We start from the raw sequence: 19809 nt of genomic DNA, 5'->3' as shown, positions 1-19809 counted from the left end.
ACATTATGCAGGTGTACAAAACTTCCTTTGACAATAATAAATCTGTACAATTTCAGCAATCCACGAAAATCCCCCCCCCCCCCCTTCAATATACTTACGTTAAGTTCATCTGTAAACTTTCACACTCCTCTACTGTAAATATGTCCAAACTTGGTATAGTGATGATGTCTGTTTCAGTTTCTACATCATCCTGTAATTAAAACAAGAGATGTTTATGAAACACTTATGCCCCCCCCCCCCCCAAATAATTTTTTCTCATGAATATCTATGAAATCCCCATGATTTTCATTTAAAATTTTTTCCAAGGATATTCAAGTAAGGCTTTTTTTAGGCTGCATACTGTGTAATAACTCGTACCTTTACTGGGTCCCTTAAGCTCCTCTTCACCGTGTCCTTGTCTACAGAAAATCTCCGTAGAGTGCTCCCAGCATCTCCGTTGTAGAGGTTTTCATTGATCTTGACTAGTTCTATTTAAGAATAAAGTTAAACAAAAGCAGACATATTAAGCTACAAAATTTCAAATTTAGTTTCCAAGGCACCATTATCTTATAATTAGGCTGAAGTTTATCAATTTTAAGTTCAAACTAACAAACTTGAATTCAGGGAATAGTAAACTTCTTGGGGTTCAACGAGTCAAGCTTTGAAAAAAAAAAAAACTAACTTCAAACAAGGACCAAGAAAAAATTAATACATTTTGTTGGGTGTGATAGCTGGCACCATGTAAAATGGAAATTTCCACATACCTGCGATGGTATAAATCAGCTCCGTCAAGAGTTGGGAGAAAGAGAAGAGATCTCCCCATTTGATGACTTGTAGCAGTTCCACAGAAATTTTCTGACACTTAACATGTAATCCTGCACACTCTGGTTTACTCTGTAGCCATATCATCTTCAGTAAAAACCATCGAGTGAAGGCTACAAACAGATTATTCCTCAGTTAATACAAAATGACCAGCAGCAACACACACCATCAAAGTGAAAGCTGCAAACAAACTACTCTTCAAAATATATATATATATATATATATATATATATATATATATATATATATATATATATATATTACTTTATATATATATATATATATATATATATATATATATATATATATATATATATATATATATATATATATATATATATATATATATACATTCTATATATATATATATATATATATATATATATATATATATATATATATATATATATATATATATATATATATATATATATATATTAACAGAAACAACTAATTTAAATTGAATATTTAATTTTTGGAAAAGCATCTATTAAACAAAAATCCTTACAGACTTCTTAGTGATCAACAAAACTTTTTAATATTTACCAAAGGAAAGTAACTCCTCCTGTGGTGACCTTGTGATCCGGGTGTTGCCCAGGGTGGGGGTTTCGTCCCCTGACGTGTGGGTGGGTGGGATAAAGTACTCTCTGTTACTGACCACATGATGGTGGCACCATTGTAACACAGTGTGACACTCGCTGTTCTCCCCGCTACTGCTCAGAGACTCCGCAACTGTAAAAAAAAAATTATTGTATAGTAAGAGTTGGTCATTAGGAAACTGGGACCTTGAAGCTTGCTTCCACATAACTGAGATTCTCATAAAGTGAATTTCTTTCATGGGATTTTTAAAAAGTTTGTTATAACAGAGATTTTCTAATCAGCGAGTTCTTTATAACCAAATTTTACTGTAAGCACATTTCTGCAATATTTTTCCTTGAAAGACATTGGTATATGAATTTTGGACAAAGATCAGATTTTCTGTTTTGATATTAATGTTAAGAACATATTTTTACTTCTCTTTGTGTCTGATAAACATCCCTCCAATATTTTCAGGATGAGAACACGACCCTCAAACACAGTCTTTGTCTGGTTGCTGAAAGAGAAAAAGAGTACTTCTGACATTAACCTCGACAAGTTTGTTACTAAAAATGTGCACAAGGTACATGTCTGAAATAAAGTTACCATATCATATAACTTTCTGTTCTCCATAATGTTTAGAGAAATACAATAGAGTCTTGTTTATTTGTAATTGTTTGTTGTTGTGATGGTGCTAAGACGATGACGTGAAGACAATGAAGTGCTGCTCATTATCACTGTCATTATGTCATCACACCATCACTATCACACCTTCCCATCAACATAACCACACAATCATCAGTCCATCTCTGACCTTGAAGTTGATGCATTATGGTGCGATGGTGAACCAAGTGGCCCTATCAGGATTCCATTTAGATGTAATTACTGTAGCACGTAATATACTGATGTAGATGTCAGTCTTGTATCTCAGATCCTTACACATTATATACACAGACAATAAAGACAATGTACTTGTTACTGGCCACGAGAATTTGGGTTCTAATGAGGAATTTACGAAAAATAATTAAAACAAGCTCTTCTGGCTTTAATATCTAACAGAAGAGAACATGCCATGCAGAAAGGTACTAATAATAGGAACTTGGTTTTTGTTATTTTACATATTGGTTTTAAATTAATATTCATCATTTTCATAGCAAACACTTCCCTAACACAGTACCGTCAACATACAGACATTATACTTTTCATAAAGCATGTTCAAATATGAAACCACACATCATGATTGGTCAATTTCAAAACTATTTGATTCAAATATGCACATTAAGGTTCAAAGATTTAAACACAGGATACTTGACTCATTATCATGGTATCCAAAGCCTTTTTAAAATGCAAAAATAAGCCATAAAAATGATAGAGAGAAAAGCAATATAAAAATGTAAATTGGATTGAAGGGGACATCTTTAGAGGGAAGGAATAATTCAAATAGTAAAATCCTAAAGGAGTTTCTTAATGTTTGGCATCTGTCCAATCAGGGAAGAAAATCAAGATATTAAATGAAAAATGGCAGATGAAAATAAATACAGATGAAGAAGAAGATATTGAAAGGAAGGGGAAAAGAGGAACAAGAGGAAAATTCTTCAATTTATCTTTAATATCTGACATCCGTGCAATCATGGAAGAAAATCAAGATGAAGGAAGATAAAAGAAGGAAGGAAGACAAGATGGTAAAGAAAATCAAGATAATGAAAACATGTTTAAACTTGGTATACTGCTGAAAACCAGTTGAAAGGGAAACATAAAAATGTATCTCAAGTAAAAATGCAACTTTTTGGTTTTTCTTGAAATTTGTTTACTTTAGGGCTTGGCAATAATACCGATACTCCGGTATATTGCGGTATGTTGACAAAAGTATCATACATGTATTACAATATGTTTTTGTAATACCGATATACCGGCAAAATGCTTGGGCTCAGGAATTCTATCATAAAATATAAAGAAAAGTTGTCAGAAAGGTTTGCGATCATGCCAAACAACAAGACAAAAGCAGTTGTATGGGTGTATTTAGTACCATAACTGTAATTCTATCAACAAGATATCTTTTATTGGTTGTTTATCATAGTTATGTAAATTCTACATGTAAAAGGAAGTTAATATAATAAGAAAATACCATTTTGAAAATATTGCAACACATATCGCAATACAGTTAAAAATATTAGAATATATCGCAATACGAAATCTTTAGCCAATACCCAGCCCTGGTTTACTTGCTAGATATAGCGTTTTTTGTTTACGTAATGTGCAACTTTTGAATAAGTCTCCTGATACATCACATAATGATGTTTATTTGCCTTATTATCAATAGTCTGTAATCAAAGGATATAGAACAAGCCAGTCATTTTTTCAGTTCTCTACACACACCAGGAAGTCTAAATATCTTAAAGAAGGGCGATGTGACAATCTGATTAAAATCAGATCTCTGCGACACTGTACAGTGACATCAGAATTTTAGAGCATAACAAAGATCTGATTTTAATCAGATTGGGGGAAGTGATTATATTTGCCTCTTCAATACTTGACAGTCAGTTGGTCATGTGATCTCTGTACATAGAGGAAGGCTGTATTTGGTGGACAACGCTGACACCATTTAAGTCAGGTAATAATTATGGACTGTATTTATTTGATAAATTCTGCTTATTTCTTACAATTTTCACGCTGAAAATGTTGAGGAAAGAAAACTATAAATCAGATTTTTTAAAATAGTATTTTGATTTTAACTTCTGTATTTTTTTCATCTTTTTAACACTTGTTTCTTGATCTTAACAATAATGTGTCATTATTCAAAGTCATGTCATCCAGGATGGCATGAACATGACCAAGGGTAAGGCTGAATGAAGAGAGAGACAAATGTTTTCATCAGTTAAACTTGTATACAAAACTGTGCTCAAAAGTAACAGAATCTAACCTCAGTTTCCTTCTCCATGACTTGACTATTCATCAATTAATTGCTAGAATATAGTGAAAAAAAAACAATGTCTGTATAAGGAAGGCAGGAAAAAAAAAGAAGCAAAATCAGTTATATTAAGTCTTAATACATATAGGTACCATCAGCAGGATTTTAAAGAAATTAATAAACAAAGTAAAAGTATACCAAAAACTTAGGAAGAAATCAAAGGTAAAAATAATTATACATTGAGATGATTAGGGGTTAAAAACAAGATTGTCCGCAGACTTTAGCATGTGTATTATTAAAGTTAAATTGAATACTTTGAATAACAAAAATCTTCTGTAGTGAAATATGGAGGTAACCAACAGTATTCAAGCTCAAAGTCCATAAAACAATAAAAATCAGGAGCAGAGCAAACATGGACCTCCAAAAACATCAGAGGTGGGATCAGGTGCCATGGAGGAGTAAGCAACCCCTGCCGATTGGTCAAACCCACCCTGTGCTCCTTCTCATGATTGGCAAATAATGGAAAAATCTGTCAACAATTCAGTGTGTAAATAATGGCTTTACAATTAGTATGAAAAACGTCAGTCAACATATGACTTAAATTAATGATACATTGTATTTGCTGACAAGGTCATTGTATCAACCATAGAACTTACAAAATGATGACTTTTACCGAGTCTGTTGATATTCTTGTTTCATAAACTTGTTTGTCAATAACTTACCTTGTTTTAGAAATTGTTCATACATAGAGCATGCTCTTGCATATCGAATCAACTGAGAGATATACACAGGGTTTGAAATTCACTATATACAACTCGTAAAACGCGAGTTAGAATTCCCAAATTGCGAGTTAAAAATTAGGTAACTCACAAAAACTTGCAAGTTGATTTTTTTGCATTGAAACTGTAGCAAAATTATATAATATCATGACAGAACACAATGCTTTTGATTTAAATCAGTAATTTAAATAAAAGTCACACTGTAGTTGTATTTTGTGTATTGTACAGTAGTTACTTTTTCCTTAAGTTACATGTATTTAATTTATATAAATTTAACTTTATATGAAAATTGCGAGTAGTCTTATAAAATTGCGTGTTCACTTTCTTGGAACTGGCAATTATTTGCGAGTTGTAATTTTAGGGAGTTTCTAACCCTGATGCACCCCATATGCAGTTGATAAGGGTATACTGCTGCATAAGTAAGGGGAGTTGACGATTGAAAAGTTAAAGTCATAACGTTTATCATAATACTTTGTTGTAAGATTACCATTAACGTCTTTTTCTAGTAAAATATCCAAATATGAAACAAATGTGTCAGACTCTGTGGTATCTTTTATTTTAAGATCACTGAGATATATGAATGGAAATAACTATTGTTAATTGATAATACGTCGTTGATATATCTAAATGTCGAGTTGAAGGCCACAGCAAGAGATTTCTTTTTCTCATGTTTAAGATTTTGAATAAATTCTGCTTCATATGAATACAGAAATAGGTCTGCTAACAACAGGGGTGCAATTGGTACCCATGGGAATTCCAACAGATCGTTGGAAGACCTGTCTCCAAAAACCACATAGATATTGTCAATCAGAAACTCAAGCATCTTTTTAATATCAACTTCAGAGTACTTGTGTGTACAATCAGAATGTTTTTTAAAAAAAATAATTTTGCAAATGACCAATGTCGATATTTTAAAGAATAAACAATAAAATATATATATCCATATTGGCATTAACAATGTGAAAATTTTGTGCAAGAAGAATGTTATGTATATATTTTCAAGAATAAAAAATAAAATTATCCCATTCACACCAATTTTTTAGCAATTTAAATTTATGTGGCCTAATTAAGGTGCCATAAGAACATTTTATCAAATGTCTTTTTTCCTTCTTTAATAGGCCTTATTTGATCATGGACCCCCGTACCAGTGCCCAGGATGTGCTGAGATGTGACCTTTGTAAGACCGCTGTGGTGGAGATGCACTGTGATATATGCCTGGTCAACCTATGCAAGGCCTGTGTCGGTGAACACATGATATCGGATGAATCAAATGAACACGAAATTGTACGATTTATTCTTAGAAAATCCACACCTATTTACCCTGTGTGCAAAACTCATGTAGAAGAACGATGTGAAATGTACTGTAATCAATGTGATTTTCCTGTGTGTGCCACATGCATTGCTTCAGATCAACATCTAGGTCATAAATTATTAAAAATCTTACAAGTCCTTGAGGCAAAAAAGGATATGATCATAAAAGAAAGAACTGAACTAAATGAAGTAATTTACCCAACCTACCAGGACATTGCCTCTGATGTACAAAACAGAATGAGTCAGTTAGAAAAGGAATATGGAGATCTCTCAACAGCCATAATAAAACATGGAGAGGACTGGCACAGAGAAATTGACAAACTTGTCAAGAAACTTAAAGCTGAAGTTGATCTGATGAAAAACACACAGCTACAAACTCTACAGAAACATCTGGACAAAATAAACAAGAACGTTTCTGAAATCAGGAATAAAATGGATTTAATTAATGTTGCTATGGATTCTAATAACATTTCCAAACTATTCAGTGTAACATCTGATATAAACAAATACAGAAATCTTCCAGAGAAAAAGGTGCCCTCTTTGCCTAAATTTACTCCAGGAACAATCCTGAGAGAAAAATTTGGTAAAATATTTGGAACTTTTTCCCCAAGTTCTTTAACTTCAGACAAACAAGGCTACAGTATGAAGACATCAGAGAAATCACCAGAAGCTGGATCCTCTCCTCCAGTCAAACAGCTGCTTAATCAACCAGAGACAGTCACCACCATAGACACTGGGTATAGCCGTAACCTTTGCAATGTGGCCTGTCTGAGTGATGAAGAAATCTGGACAAGTGGCCATAAAAACAATACCATGAAACTCTTCAGCATCAATCAAGGATCTCTACTCAAGTCAATCAGAACCAAGTCAGGGTATGAGCCATGTAACATAGCAGTGACAAAAAGTGGAGATCTAGTTTATACTGATGCCACAACTCTCAACATTGTGAAGGATGAAGAAATTGAGGAGGTGATCAGACTACAGAATTGGATACCTTACAGTGTCTGTAGTACCTCCTCTGGTGACCTCCTGGTTATCATGTACAGTAATGATAACAAACAAACAAAAGTTGTCCGTTACTCTGGCTCCACAGAGAAACAAACCATTCAGTTTGATGATAAAGGTACACCCCTCTACTCATCTGGTGCTTTCCACAGAAATATTACTGAGAATGGAAACCTGGATATCTGTGTGTCCGATTCCGAAGCTAAAGCAGTAGTGGTGGTCAATCAGGCCGGGAAACTGAGATTCAGGTACACTGGACATACTTCTGCTGCATCCTTCTATCCACAAGGAATCACCACAGACAGTCAGAGTTGCATCCTAATAGCCGATTATAACAACCACTGTGTCCACATCATAGACCAGGATGGACAGTTCCTCCGTTACATAGACTCTGGATTGAAATATCCCTGGAGACTGAGTATAGATACTAGTGACAATTTATTTGTTGCTCAATATGAAAACAGACAAGTAAAGAAAATCAGATATCGGAAATGAAAACATAATTTAAGAAATCAAAGAAAAATAAAACAATATTAATAAAAGAATTTTTTTTACCATACCGATGCAAAGTACACTTCATGTAAATGATAAGATCTTTTTTTTTCCATCTACATGAATTTTCCTTGATATTAAACAATATCATACATGTACATTGTATCTTTTGAAGTTTACCACATAAAGTGTCTGAAAGAAATGTCAGGACAGTGCTGGATCAGGAAATTATATTTGTAGCCATTGGTTAACATTTCGACACAGGGCCTAATAATTAAGGCCCTTTTAAGAATGGACAGTTTTTTCAAAAGAATGGACAGTTAAAACAAACAGAATGGACACTTACAGGTAAACTTTGGAATGTGTTCAAGAGGGAAACAAAAACAAATACATTAAATACTCTTTAATTTACAAGTAAATAACAGAAAGAACGCGGAGATCTAAGTTAATCCAGAACACAATGTCTGCACAGGATCCACTTGATTTTACCCTTATAAATCCATGAATAATGTACATTATTTCAATGCTCAAAACTCAATTTTCACAAAACTTGAATTCAAATGACACAATTTCACTTTTGACTTTTCAGAAAAATCATTCCCTCAAGGAGAATTCATTTTAAGATAGAAGTACGTCTAATATTAAATCCTCCACCCAGAAAACAGTTTGCTCCATGAACACTACACTGCTGCAGTTAATATTTCCGTAGAAAATATTAAAAATGAAACATTTCCAGATTTGATTTGAAAAACATTTTCAGGTCGAAGATTGGCTCATGGCTAACTCAACATTCAGAGCACAATATGCATTTCACCAGTACACTGCTGCAGTTAATATATATCCTCAAAAATAGAATTCAAATAAAACATTTCCAGGTTTGATTTCAATTTGATTTTCTGTATCTGTCGGAGTTCACTTTTGGGTCAAAGTTTGGCTAATATTTCTTCTACTCTTACTCTCCTGCATGTTTCCAGATCCAAATATCACCAAATTTATGCATATTTTGGTTTATTAGATTTTGATTCTGTCATATACTCTTTCCATTGGAGGAAGAACTGTATGCCTTTACAACACAAACTATAAACTGATTTTGAAGCATGGCATACTTGTATAAATACTAGTATCCCCCAAAATCCACCTGTAACTGTCCATTCTTAAGACAAAGATCTTTTGTTATTTGCATCTGGAAACACAATGGCTATTCAACAAATTGCTCTGCATCCCTAGCTTACCTATGACTGTCCATTCTGTAAACAATGAACTTGTCATTGTATGTGTGCTACCTGTCATATCTGATACCAGTTTTGTAAATTTTTTATTTCATTTTCACAACAAAGGAAATCATGTTTTAAGTAGGAGAAAGGCCTCAAACTGTCCATTCTGTGAGAGAAAGAACTAATCTTATTAGATTAGTTCTTTCTCTCACAGAATGGACAGTTTGAGGCCTTTCTCCTTTACTTAACGAACCATTGGTCTAACATTTTGATACTGGTACAAAATCTACAGTGGGGCTGACTCTACTAGTTTGAGTGAATAGGCTTCTAAACAGCTTTAGTTTGGTATCAAAAATGGTAGCCTACTCCAGTTAGATCTCTCCATAAAACCACACATTGATCAATTTACTACAGTAAATGTTTATACACTTATAACTTTTTTTACCAGTTGTAATGCTGAAATAAAAAATCCCCTGTCATGTTCTATTTTAGTCATGCTAAGATTTAAAGAAAATTAGAGATAAAGGACAAATCTTTAAAACTTGAAAGAAGAAAAAATATGAAAATACAATGTAGTATAATCCCAACAATCCAACAAAAAAAAAATCTAGCATCTGTCCACTCTCAGAAGCAGATGTAGAGAAGGGAAAAATGGCTGATGAAAGATAGTGATATAAATACAGATAAAGAAAACGGAAGATATTTTAATGGAAGAAAAAATGACAGAAGAGTAAGATTCGCCAAAATTATCATTAATATCTCACATCTTTGTGATCTTGAAAGAAGGAAATTAAAAGTAGGAAGAAAAAATAAAGAAAAGATGTTAAAGTTTGATAGTGATACTGATAGTAAAATCCTACTAGCAATAGTCTGTTTGTCACAGATTATATTAAAAAGTTGACTCTTAATTTATAAAATTACAACTGCACAGACTATGTTCTTAGAAACAAAATTCTGCAATCTTACTCACTAGAACAAAATAAAGGTGAAAAAAGATGTTCTTAGAAACAAAATTCTGCAATCTTAGAACAAAATAAAGGTGAAGAAAGATTTTAAAAAGGAAGAAAAGATGGTTAAAAAAATTCCAGGTCATATAAAGGAAAGATGAATTTAAGAGAATCCAGAAGTGTCTGACAAAACTTTAGCTCTACTGGTATGTACTTCTAATAATTAAAAGTAAACTCTATCTTAGTCTAGTCAATTTGTGTACCAAGTCTAATTGAAATCCTACCAAAACTATAGCAGGAGTAATGTTTTGAAAGATTATCACAGAAATTTCTATTTATAGTAGCACATGGAAACATCAATTGTTGAAATAAAAAAACAAGATATGTACAAAGAATTAATTATCTAAGTATAGTCTACTTGTGTACCAAGTCTTATTGAAATCATATTTAAAATAAAGAAGGAGGAATTACACAGATATTTTTATTTTTTTAGTAATCACGGCAATGCCATTTGTCATAAACAAAATCTGTTTACAGAATTATGTATCTTAGTATAATCTACATGTGCACCAAGACTTATTGAAATTGGACAAAAACTATGAGGAGTGGTGTTTTGAAAAAAAAAAATCATAGAAATTACTATTCTAGCAATCATGGCAACACCCTATGACAAAATCAGAAACTGATAAACAGAATTATGTATTTTAGTAGGGTCAACTTGTGTATTTTAAAGTACAAATACAGCTTTTCAGTCTTCCTTGAAACTTGATCTTCACTCAGCAGAGATGCAGTGTTTAGTGTGATGTCAAATCTTTTCTCATTCAATAAACTGCATTCCAACAATCTGTGGAAATCCAATGAGGACCAATTGTGCTCTTTTATTATAAGCTTTCCTCTTTTTATATTCCTATGAAGCAGAATTAATTCAAATACTTCTACATGAGAAGAAAACTCTTGCTGTGGCCTTCAAATCAACATTCATATATACTGATGATGTTTAATCAATTAACAATAGTTACTTCCAATCATAGGTATTAAAACTTGATATATCCCAGTGAATTCGAAATAAAAGACATCACAAAGTGTGTCATATTTGTTTCATATTTTAATAGATGTTTTATTTGTAGATAATAACCACCATTTGACAACTAAACTGTATGACAAATGAATAAAAACTGGAGACCAACACCCTAAGGTTCAAATTGCGGAAGATTCTCACGTGTGGATACCGAAAGGTATTCAATAGGGTCTGTACCTAAAGTTATAAACTAAAAGATATAAAACAGATCACCAACACTTCGTGAGAATGCAGCAGTAAATTTATTTGGTTGACCGGTTTCGACCAGAGACGGTCGTCATCAGAACAAATATACATGAAATGATTATACATGAAGTAAAAATTGCGGACTACGTTACTATGTAAATAAAAAATGCGGACGTCATAACAACTTGCGGACTAGAATCTTTACATTAATAATTTGACAACCATAATCGTGTGAAATTGTCACAAAACTTTACATTACATTATTTATCCTTAATGATTAATTAAACAGTCCATAAATTCCGTGGATGGTTATTGTTCTATTTTGTAAGGACTCCGGTAATTCATCTTGGCAGACAGTTTTTGTAGATTCATTGGATGCGGACTTTACAGGTAAGGACTCCGGTAATTCATCTTGGCAGACAGTTTTTGTAGATTCATTGGATGCGGACTTTAATAGTGAACTTGCTTGATATTTGTTTGCCGGTTTAATTCTGAAGATAGGGGTCTTAGTTGATTTTGGGCGGCTCTCGAATGGCGGAACATATTTCTTCGGTTTCTCTGCTGTTTCACGTGGATTTGAACATGTAAATATTAAAGAATCACTGTATTCCGTCTGTGGATGGTCCTTTATAATATGTCTCCTTACAACATCTTTACGGCAGTACGATTTTTTACATATCTCACAGTAATATCTTGTGATCGTTGGATTGTGGATGAGATTGAAGTGTCTTTTTAAATTGCTTAAATCCTTGAATTTCCGTTCACATCTGTTGCAGGTGATGTTGGCTTTTGGTTGCGGATTATTTGGGTCATCTGGGTTTTTCCTCTTGGTGTATTTAACTTTAGCCATATTTCTGGTTAAGTCCTAGTGGATGTAAAGTTTTAAAGATGTGGATAAAGACCTCTTCTGTTCTTAAGCGTTGATTAATGTTGTTATTGATTTTTAATAGCGGCGTTATGGAAACATCCTGTATGCTATGTAATTGTGACGTATCTGATTGTGACGTTGTGGATTGTGCCGTGAAATGGCGGGACACGGGTTTGTGTTGATTTGCATTTTTGATGTCAGCAAAGTGTCCATACATGCGTTCTCTAAGGGAATTGCTCGTTTGTCCGATGTATTGGATAGAACATTTTTTACATGTGATTACATAAATGACTGATGTGCTATTGCAGTTAAGGTTCTGTTTGATGGAATAAGTTTTTCCAGTTGAAGTAATACGTATACTGTTGGTTTTCCTGACAAATGGGCAGATTTTACAGTTCTCATAACACGGACTGCTTCCTTTACCTTCTGGAGTGGGGTTAAGGTTAGAATGGACTAAGATGCTTCTTAGGTTTGGGGGTCTTTTGTATGCTATTATAATTCTGTCCTTCAGATCGCATGTGTCAGGTGATTGTTCTAGTATGGTTTTGTATTTGTTTATTATAGATCGAAAATCTGGATTCAAGTTATTAAAAGTTGTTACTAAAGGAATGACACGTTTGCCTGTAGATTTTTGGTTTCCAATGAATAAGTTATTTCGGTTATGTTTCCTGGCCTTCTCTATTGCGTGGTCTAGTATGGATGGTGGATAATTCCTTGCTAAAAACTGTTCTTTTAATTTTATTGCATGTGCTTCGAAGTCTGTATCAGATGAGCATATGCGTCTAATTCTCAATGCTTGGCTAAATGGGATGCTTTTCAACATATGCTTCGGGTGGTTAGAATTGAAGTGTAGATATAAGTGGGCATCCGTGGGTTTGGTATACAGCCTGGTTGATAATTCTCCAAGCTGATTTATTTGCACTGTGGTATCAAGGAAATGGATCGCTTCTGTAGACTGTTCATAGGTGAATTTGATAGTTCGATGGAAATTGTTTAGACGGCACATGAAGGTGTGTAGATCCTCGCTACTGTGTGTCCAAATAAAGAATATATCATCTATATATCTCCACCATATTAGTGGTTTCTGAACTGACTCTTGGAGGAATTTATTTTCTAATTGGTCCATGAATATAATTGCATAGTTAGGTGCGCATTTTGTACCCATACTAGTTCCTTGAGTTTGTAAATAGTAATTGCCATTAAATTCGAAGCATGTTTTGGGTAAGATAAGATGTAGAAAACGGAGTATAATCCATGTTGATACAGTAGGATTTTCTCTAGTATCGAGTGCTTGTTTGCTAGCTAGTATGCCATCTCGGTGTGGGATTGATGTGTAGAGAGAAGAGACATCTGCTGTGACCAGGATGCTATTTGCCGGAACTGTTCCCAACTTATTGATTTTTACTAGGAAATCATTTGTGTCATTTTGTATGACAAATGAGATGATTTCAGCTTTTCCACCATCACCTTTCTTTATTACTCCCTTACTGGTGAAATCGGAGAGGACTGTAGGTTTCCTCCTCATCTGTCTGTCTGTCTGTCCCTCTATCAGCATTTCTAAATGCTTGCAGATATTAAACTGATTTTTGACATATGAGTGTACCCTGATAAGTTACAGATCAAGTTTAAATTTTGATCTGCTTCAATGATTTTTGATGGAATTATGACTTTTTTTTTATTTTTAAGGGGAGCCATAATTCTCACTTGGTTTTTGCAGGTATCAACAGATATTGAGCTGATTTTTGTTATGTGAGTCTACCTTAGTTAATAAGTTATAGATTAGGTTTGCTATGTTCTGCTTCAATGATTTTTGATGGAATAATGGCCTTTTTTAAGGGGAACCAGATTACACTTGCTGGTAGGGGACTAGTATTACTTACTTGCTTGCTTATGTAGTAACATTCCTCTATCTCCTGCATATAGTGTTTATGTCTCCAAATTATTCAATATGCAAAAGGATGCTCTGAGTAAGATCAATTTTTAAACAGAGGCAGACTACTGACAAATAAGTTGATGTTACAAGGATTTCAGCAACTTTACTTAAAGTCATCACCTTGTTTGCAAAAACAATGATCATTAGGTCATATTTTGACAGACATATTTCATACCAATTTTTAAGTCAATGTTTTTGACTACAATTGACAGGGGAAGCTTACTCCTCCTAGGCACCTGATCCCACTTCTGGAATTTCTAAGGGTCAATTTTTTGTGCTCTGTTCATAGATTGTATTGTTTGTAGGTTTTTTGAAATCAACCACTGTTCTTTATCTTCACTTTTTTTTCATTTGGACAGAAACTCTCATGATATATCACATAATCTCATCTGTGCCACACTGTCAACAGATATTTGCATGCCTTATCAATAATCTGTTTTAAAGTGATGTAGAAGCCAATCATCTTTCCCAGATCTTTACACACACACCAGGAAGTTTAAATACATTAAATATCAAAAAGAAGGGAATATGATTACAGTAGTATAATACTTGACAATAAGTTTGTCATCTGATCCCTGTACACAGAAGCAGGCTGGATTAAAGAGACCAGACAGATACCATTAAAGGAGGTAATAATTATGGGCCGATTTCTTTTGATATATACAGATAAATTTTGCTTATTACTTGCAATTTCACCTTTAGAGCATTACTATAAACTAGATTTAGACCAACAAAAAGAAAATAATTTGCCAATGGGTTGGTAGGTGGACTTTTATAAATTTTTTTAAAAATATTTTGTCCTGGACTTCTTTAAATAAAACATCTAAATTAATTTAGACAAATGACATAAGAAATATTGCTTTAAATCATTTCTGTAAGCTATTAAAATTTACAATCAAATTTTTTATTCTTTAGAAAAATTTAGATCTTCATTGAAAAAAAGGGTCAGCACTTCAACTTAGGGTTGCTATGAAAAGTGAATTTTTTTTTTTACTAGGCCTAATATCTAATTAATGAAATAGGTTAAGATAACAATATTTAATTAATGAAATAGGTAATATCTAATTAATGAAATAGGTGAAGATAACAACATTTAATTAATGAAATAGATAATATCTAATTAATGAAATAGGTGAAGATAACAAACTGATCAATCTCAACAAAATCTATAAACAAATTTGTAAAGAGGGCATTAAAAAACAGACTCCTGGAAATTCCAGAGGTGGGATCAGTTATCTAGGAGGAGTAAGTATCCCCTGTTGACAGGTCACACCCACCGTGAGCCCTATGTATTGATCAGGTAGATGGAACATTCCGTAATCAAATTCAGTATAAAAACAAAGGCTAACAATTGGTATGAAACATGTTAGCCAAAATACAACCCAGTGATAGATTATATTTGTTAACAAGGTCATCATGGTCATTGTTGACCACAGATTTTAAGAAATATTGACTTTAAAAGAGGACTTTAATATCCCTGTAACATCAACTTATTTGTCAGTAACAAGCCTCAGTTTGAAAATTGATTGTGCTCTTGAGTATCAGATAAACTGGGAGATGTGAACACCATATGCAGGTGGCTGAAGAAGTGTGAAGTAGTTATGGAGATGACGTATCATAATAGTATGATTGAAAGAAAACAGGGTCACGTTTTTACCAGTTGAACTTTGTAATTTATTTGTACGTGTATGTGCTTAAAATTTGGTAATTTTTTTTGTTTCCATTAACGTCCTTTCTAATGACTTGGCTAGTACAAATAGATCTTAGTCATTTGAATATACAACTTTTTAAAATTATACATATAGATATAGATGATTTAACAAATTCCCATCTTTTTTTCTATACTAGGACTAAATTGATCATGGACTCCCGTACAAGTGCACAGGACGAGATGCAATGTGACCTGTGTAAAACTGCTGTGGTACAGATGCACTGTGATACATGTCTTGTCAACCTGTGTAAAGCCTGTGTGGGAGAACACATGATATCTGATGAATCCAAAAAACACAAAATTGTTCGATTTATTCATAGAAAATCCACTCTTCTCTACCCTGGATGTACATCTCATATCAAAGAACGATGTGAAATGTACTGTAATCAATGTGACATTCCGGTGTGTGTCACCTGCCTTGCTTCTGATGAACATCTAGGTCATAAATTATTAAAAATCTTACAAGTTCTTGATGAAAAAAAGGATATGATCAAAAAAGAACAAACTGAACTAAATGAAATAATTTACCCAACCTACCAAGACATTGCCTCTGATGTACAAAACAGAATGAGTCAGTTAGAAAAGGAATATGGAGACCTCTCAACAGCCATAACAAAACATGGAGAGGACTGGCACAGAGAAATTGACAAACTTGTCCAGAAACTTAAAGCTGAAGTTGATCTGATGAAAAACACACAGCTACAAACTCTACAGGAACATCTGGATGAAATAAACAAGAAAATTTCTGAAATCAAAGATGAAATCGATTCAATTGATGTTGCTATGGATTCTTATGATATTTCCAAACTATTCAGTGTAACGTATGATATAAATAAACACAGAAATCTTCCAGAAAAAATAGTGCCCTCTTTACCTAAATTTACTTCAGGAAGAATCCAAAGAGAAAAATTTAGTAAAATTTTTGGAACCTTATCATCAAGTTCTTTCACTTCTGAAAACCAGGGCTACAGCATAAAGACAACACAGATTTCACCAGAAGCTGGATCCTCTCCTCCATCCAAACAACTGCTTGATGAACCAGAAGTTGTCATTTCTGCAGTCACTGGGTATGAAAGGCTTTACAATGTGGCCTGTCTGAGAAATGAAGAAATCTGGACAAGTGGGAATGACAAAATCATGAAATTGTTCAGCTTCATTCAACGATCACTGCTCAAGTCAATCAAAACCAAGTCAGGGAATGAACCAGAGGACTTAACAGTGACAAAAAGTGGAGATCTGGTTTATATTGATGACAGTGATAGGACTGTGAACATTGTGAAGAATGAGAAGATAGAGGAGGTGATCAGACTACAGAACTGGGAACCTCTTGGTGTCTGTAGTACCTCCTCTGGTGACCTCCTGGTTGTCATGGACACTGATGACAACAAACAATCAAAAGTTGTCCGTTACTCTGGCTCCACAAAGAAACAAACCATTCAGTTTGATGATAAAGGTCAACCACTTTATTCATCATCAAGAAGTATTTTTTTAATTGAATATAAATACATCAGTGAGAACAGGAACCTGGATATCTGTGTGTCTGACAGTGGAGCTAGAGCAGTAGTGGTGGTCAGTCAGGCCGGGAAACTGAGATTCAGGTACACTGGACATACTCCTGCTCCAAAGAACGAACCATTCAGTCCACGAGGAATCACCACAGACAGTCAGAGTCACATCCTTACAGCTGATCATAACAATGACTGTGTACACATCATAGACCAGAATGGACAGTTCCTCCGTTATATAAAATGTGCACATAGTAACCCCATGGGACTGTGTACAGACAATAATGACAATCTGTTTGTAGCTAAATGTGAAGGACAAGTGAAGAAAATCAAATATCTGCAGTGAAACCATAACTGAAGCATTAAAATCACAGAAAAACATTACAATAATTAAACTTTATACCATATAGATACAATGTATACCCTTTAAAGGGGCTAAGACACAGATTTGCAGTTAATATTTTCTCAAATTTTGTGTATAATATCATGACTTATATGTTGCTATAGCATTTCACACAGAAATATAATGAAAAAGTTATTTTATCTAGAAATTATTAAAACTACGAATTCCAGGACGTGTTTGATAGGCACATCCTTGCACTTTCACAAAGTAAATTTAATCCTTAATACTTAAGAAAAGTAGAAATTTTGTTGGGTGTTAATGAAAAATATTAAAACTATAATCCAGAAAATTCAGCGTTGAAATGTGAGAAAACAAAACCAACTCACCAGTATTGTCAGTCCGTGCTCAGTGATGTGTGCAGAGTTTAACAAATTCAATACATCCATGCAACATAAACTGTTTCAGTAAACAAGGCACAAGCTCAACATGTTATTGTTAATGTTTATGTTTCACAGGGTGTGTTCAATTTGTTAAACTCTGCACACATCAATGAGCACAGACTGACAATACTGGTGAGTTGGTTTTGCTTTCTCACATTTCTACGCTGAATTTTCTGGATCATAGTTTTAATATTTTTCATTAATACACAACAAAATTTCTACTTTTTTTAAGAACTAGTGATAAGGTTTACTTTGTGAAAGTGCAAGGATGTGTCAATCAAACACATCCCTAAATTTGTAATTTCAATAATTTCCAGATAAATAAGTTTTTTGTTATATTTCCATGTGAAATGCTATAGCAACATATAAGTCATGAAGTTATACAGAAAAATTGAGAAAATATTAACTTCAAATCTGTTTAAGCCCCTTGAAAGAAAATGAAAAAGTCTGTTGAATTAATGCACATGTTTACTGTGAAAGCCCTACTTTCTCTCATTAAGAAGTTATGACCAAGGTTATTTAAGTTTCTGTGATTGACAGATGGATGGACAGACAGACAAATAGGATAAATGTCCTTGCACTTTAAGTTTGTGTGACTGGCAGACAAATGAAATTTAGTGATCCTGCACGGGACAAAAGTTTCTTGAAATTGTTTCAGCCATTTCAGAGAAATTGCTGGCAATGTATAAAAGTTTACAAATAATAGAGGACACACCATAACAGACAAGAACTGATCTATAACAATTATCACCTGAGTGACTCAAGTGACCTATCAGAGTTTAGGGTTAGGATGATTGAGTCAGTGGGGTGAAACATGCAACAGTATATTTTTTGTTACAATTTATTCCAACATGTAGCTTAATTTGACCAACTGTGTAAATACCTCTGTAATAGTTGAAGAACCTCTGCTAGCTGCTTTCTTGACATTTTTTTTTCAGATCCTGTAAAGAACAATATATTGAATTAAATGTTTGTTAATTGAACTGCAAAATAAATTTCGAAATCCTACAAGCATGATTATTGCTAGATCTACACTGCAAAGTATAACAGTATCTAAATATTGTTCATTTTTTGTTTTCCTGGAAAAAATAAATAAAAGAAGCATGTTTACACTGATAAAAGTTTACAATTTTGGAAACCACATCCTCACAATGTTAAGGTTTTGTGATTTCGGAACTCCACACAAACCCTTGGCATATTTAAAGTCGCTATTTAAAAGTTGGGTTTGTGGTTACACATGACGTAATGGGTAATTATAAACTAACCAATGAGAATATATTTTTCAAAGCTGCAGTTTTCAAATTGTCCATTGATAACACAAGTTCTTTCTGCATTGTCACCATAATCAGAACTACTGTATAATCCCTATTAACCGCCCCTGCCCCTATAAGTGCCCCCCTAGGTCTTTTTCAATTGTCGGGAAATAAGGGCCCCCTGTACACTGTACAGTGATTTAAATCATCTAGAATGTATCGAAAGCCCACCATAATTTGAAGAAAGTGAAAACGAAACCTGATTATTGGGTAACTCGTATGTAAAAAATTCCTGAAAGTGAAAGATTTTTAGAACGACCTACCCGGTAATCATTTATGTATTTCTGAAAGTGAAAGTTACCTACAAAATTTGTTCTCCTTGTGTATTCCATAGGCACCCCCCAGCTTAATTGTTAAAAAATATATATCTTTATGTTTATAGTATAGTAGATATATATT

At 33.5% G+C, this 19809-nt stretch overlaps 3 protein-coding genes across 3 annotated transcripts in view; 2 read left to right on the top strand and 1 right to left on the bottom strand.

Moving 5' to 3' along the window:
* Positions 1 to 19048, bottom strand: part of LOC133176060 (serine/threonine-protein kinase ATR-like) — an 88848-nt gene extending 69800 nt beyond the window's left edge. The window contains exons 1-6 of the mRNA XM_061311235.1: positions 18981 to 19048; positions 1815 to 1894; positions 1348 to 1533; positions 744 to 914; positions 358 to 467; positions 99 to 190 (exon numbers count right to left, since the gene is read on the bottom strand). Coding sequence (XP_061167219.1) covers positions 99 to 190; positions 358 to 467; positions 744 to 914; positions 1348 to 1533; positions 1815 to 1894; positions 18981 to 19024 — 683 coding nt within the window. The 5' untranslated portion in view covers positions 19025 to 19048. The remainder of the gene's footprint in view (positions 1 to 98; positions 191 to 357; positions 468 to 743; positions 915 to 1347; positions 1534 to 1814; positions 1895 to 18980) is intronic.
* Positions 6187 to 7940, top strand: LOC133176209 (E3 ubiquitin-protein ligase TRIM71-like). Its single transcript, XM_061311370.1, has one exon. It carries the CDS (start codon positions 6196 to 6198, stop codon positions 7873 to 7875), a length of 1680 nt encoding a protein of 559 aa, XP_061167354.1. The 5' UTR covers positions 6187 to 6195; the 3' UTR covers positions 7876 to 7940.
* On the top strand, positions 16117 to 17680 carry LOC133176239 (uncharacterized). Its single transcript, XM_061311395.1, has one exon. It carries the CDS (start codon positions 16185 to 16187, stop codon positions 17658 to 17660), a length of 1476 nt encoding a protein of 491 aa, XP_061167379.1. The 5' UTR covers positions 16117 to 16184; the 3' UTR covers positions 17661 to 17680.
* Positions 19049 to 19809: the final 761 nt, after the last annotated feature.

This window comes from Saccostrea echinata, unplaced genomic scaffold, assembly GCF_033153115.1.
Source record: "Saccostrea echinata isolate AGI-Se365-2 ecotype Australia unplaced genomic scaffold, CSIRO_AGI_Sech_v1 ptg000002l, whole genome shotgun sequence".
Taxonomy (NCBI): Eukaryota; Metazoa; Mollusca; class Bivalvia; order Ostreida; family Ostreidae; genus Saccostrea; species Saccostrea echinata.
The sequence above is the reverse complement of the archived record's forward strand: the minus strand, read 5'-3'. Positions and strand labels throughout refer to the sequence as shown.

Bases quoted from the DNA above. Each gene is read 5' to 3' on its own strand.
- LOC133176209 (XM_061311370.1), top strand. From the start codon at position 6,196: ATGGACCCCCGTACCAGTGCCCAGGATGTGCTGAGATGTGACCTTTGT.
- LOC133176239 (XM_061311395.1), top strand. From the start codon at position 16,185: ATGTACTGTAATCAATGTGACATTCCGGTGTGTGTCACCTGCCTTGCT.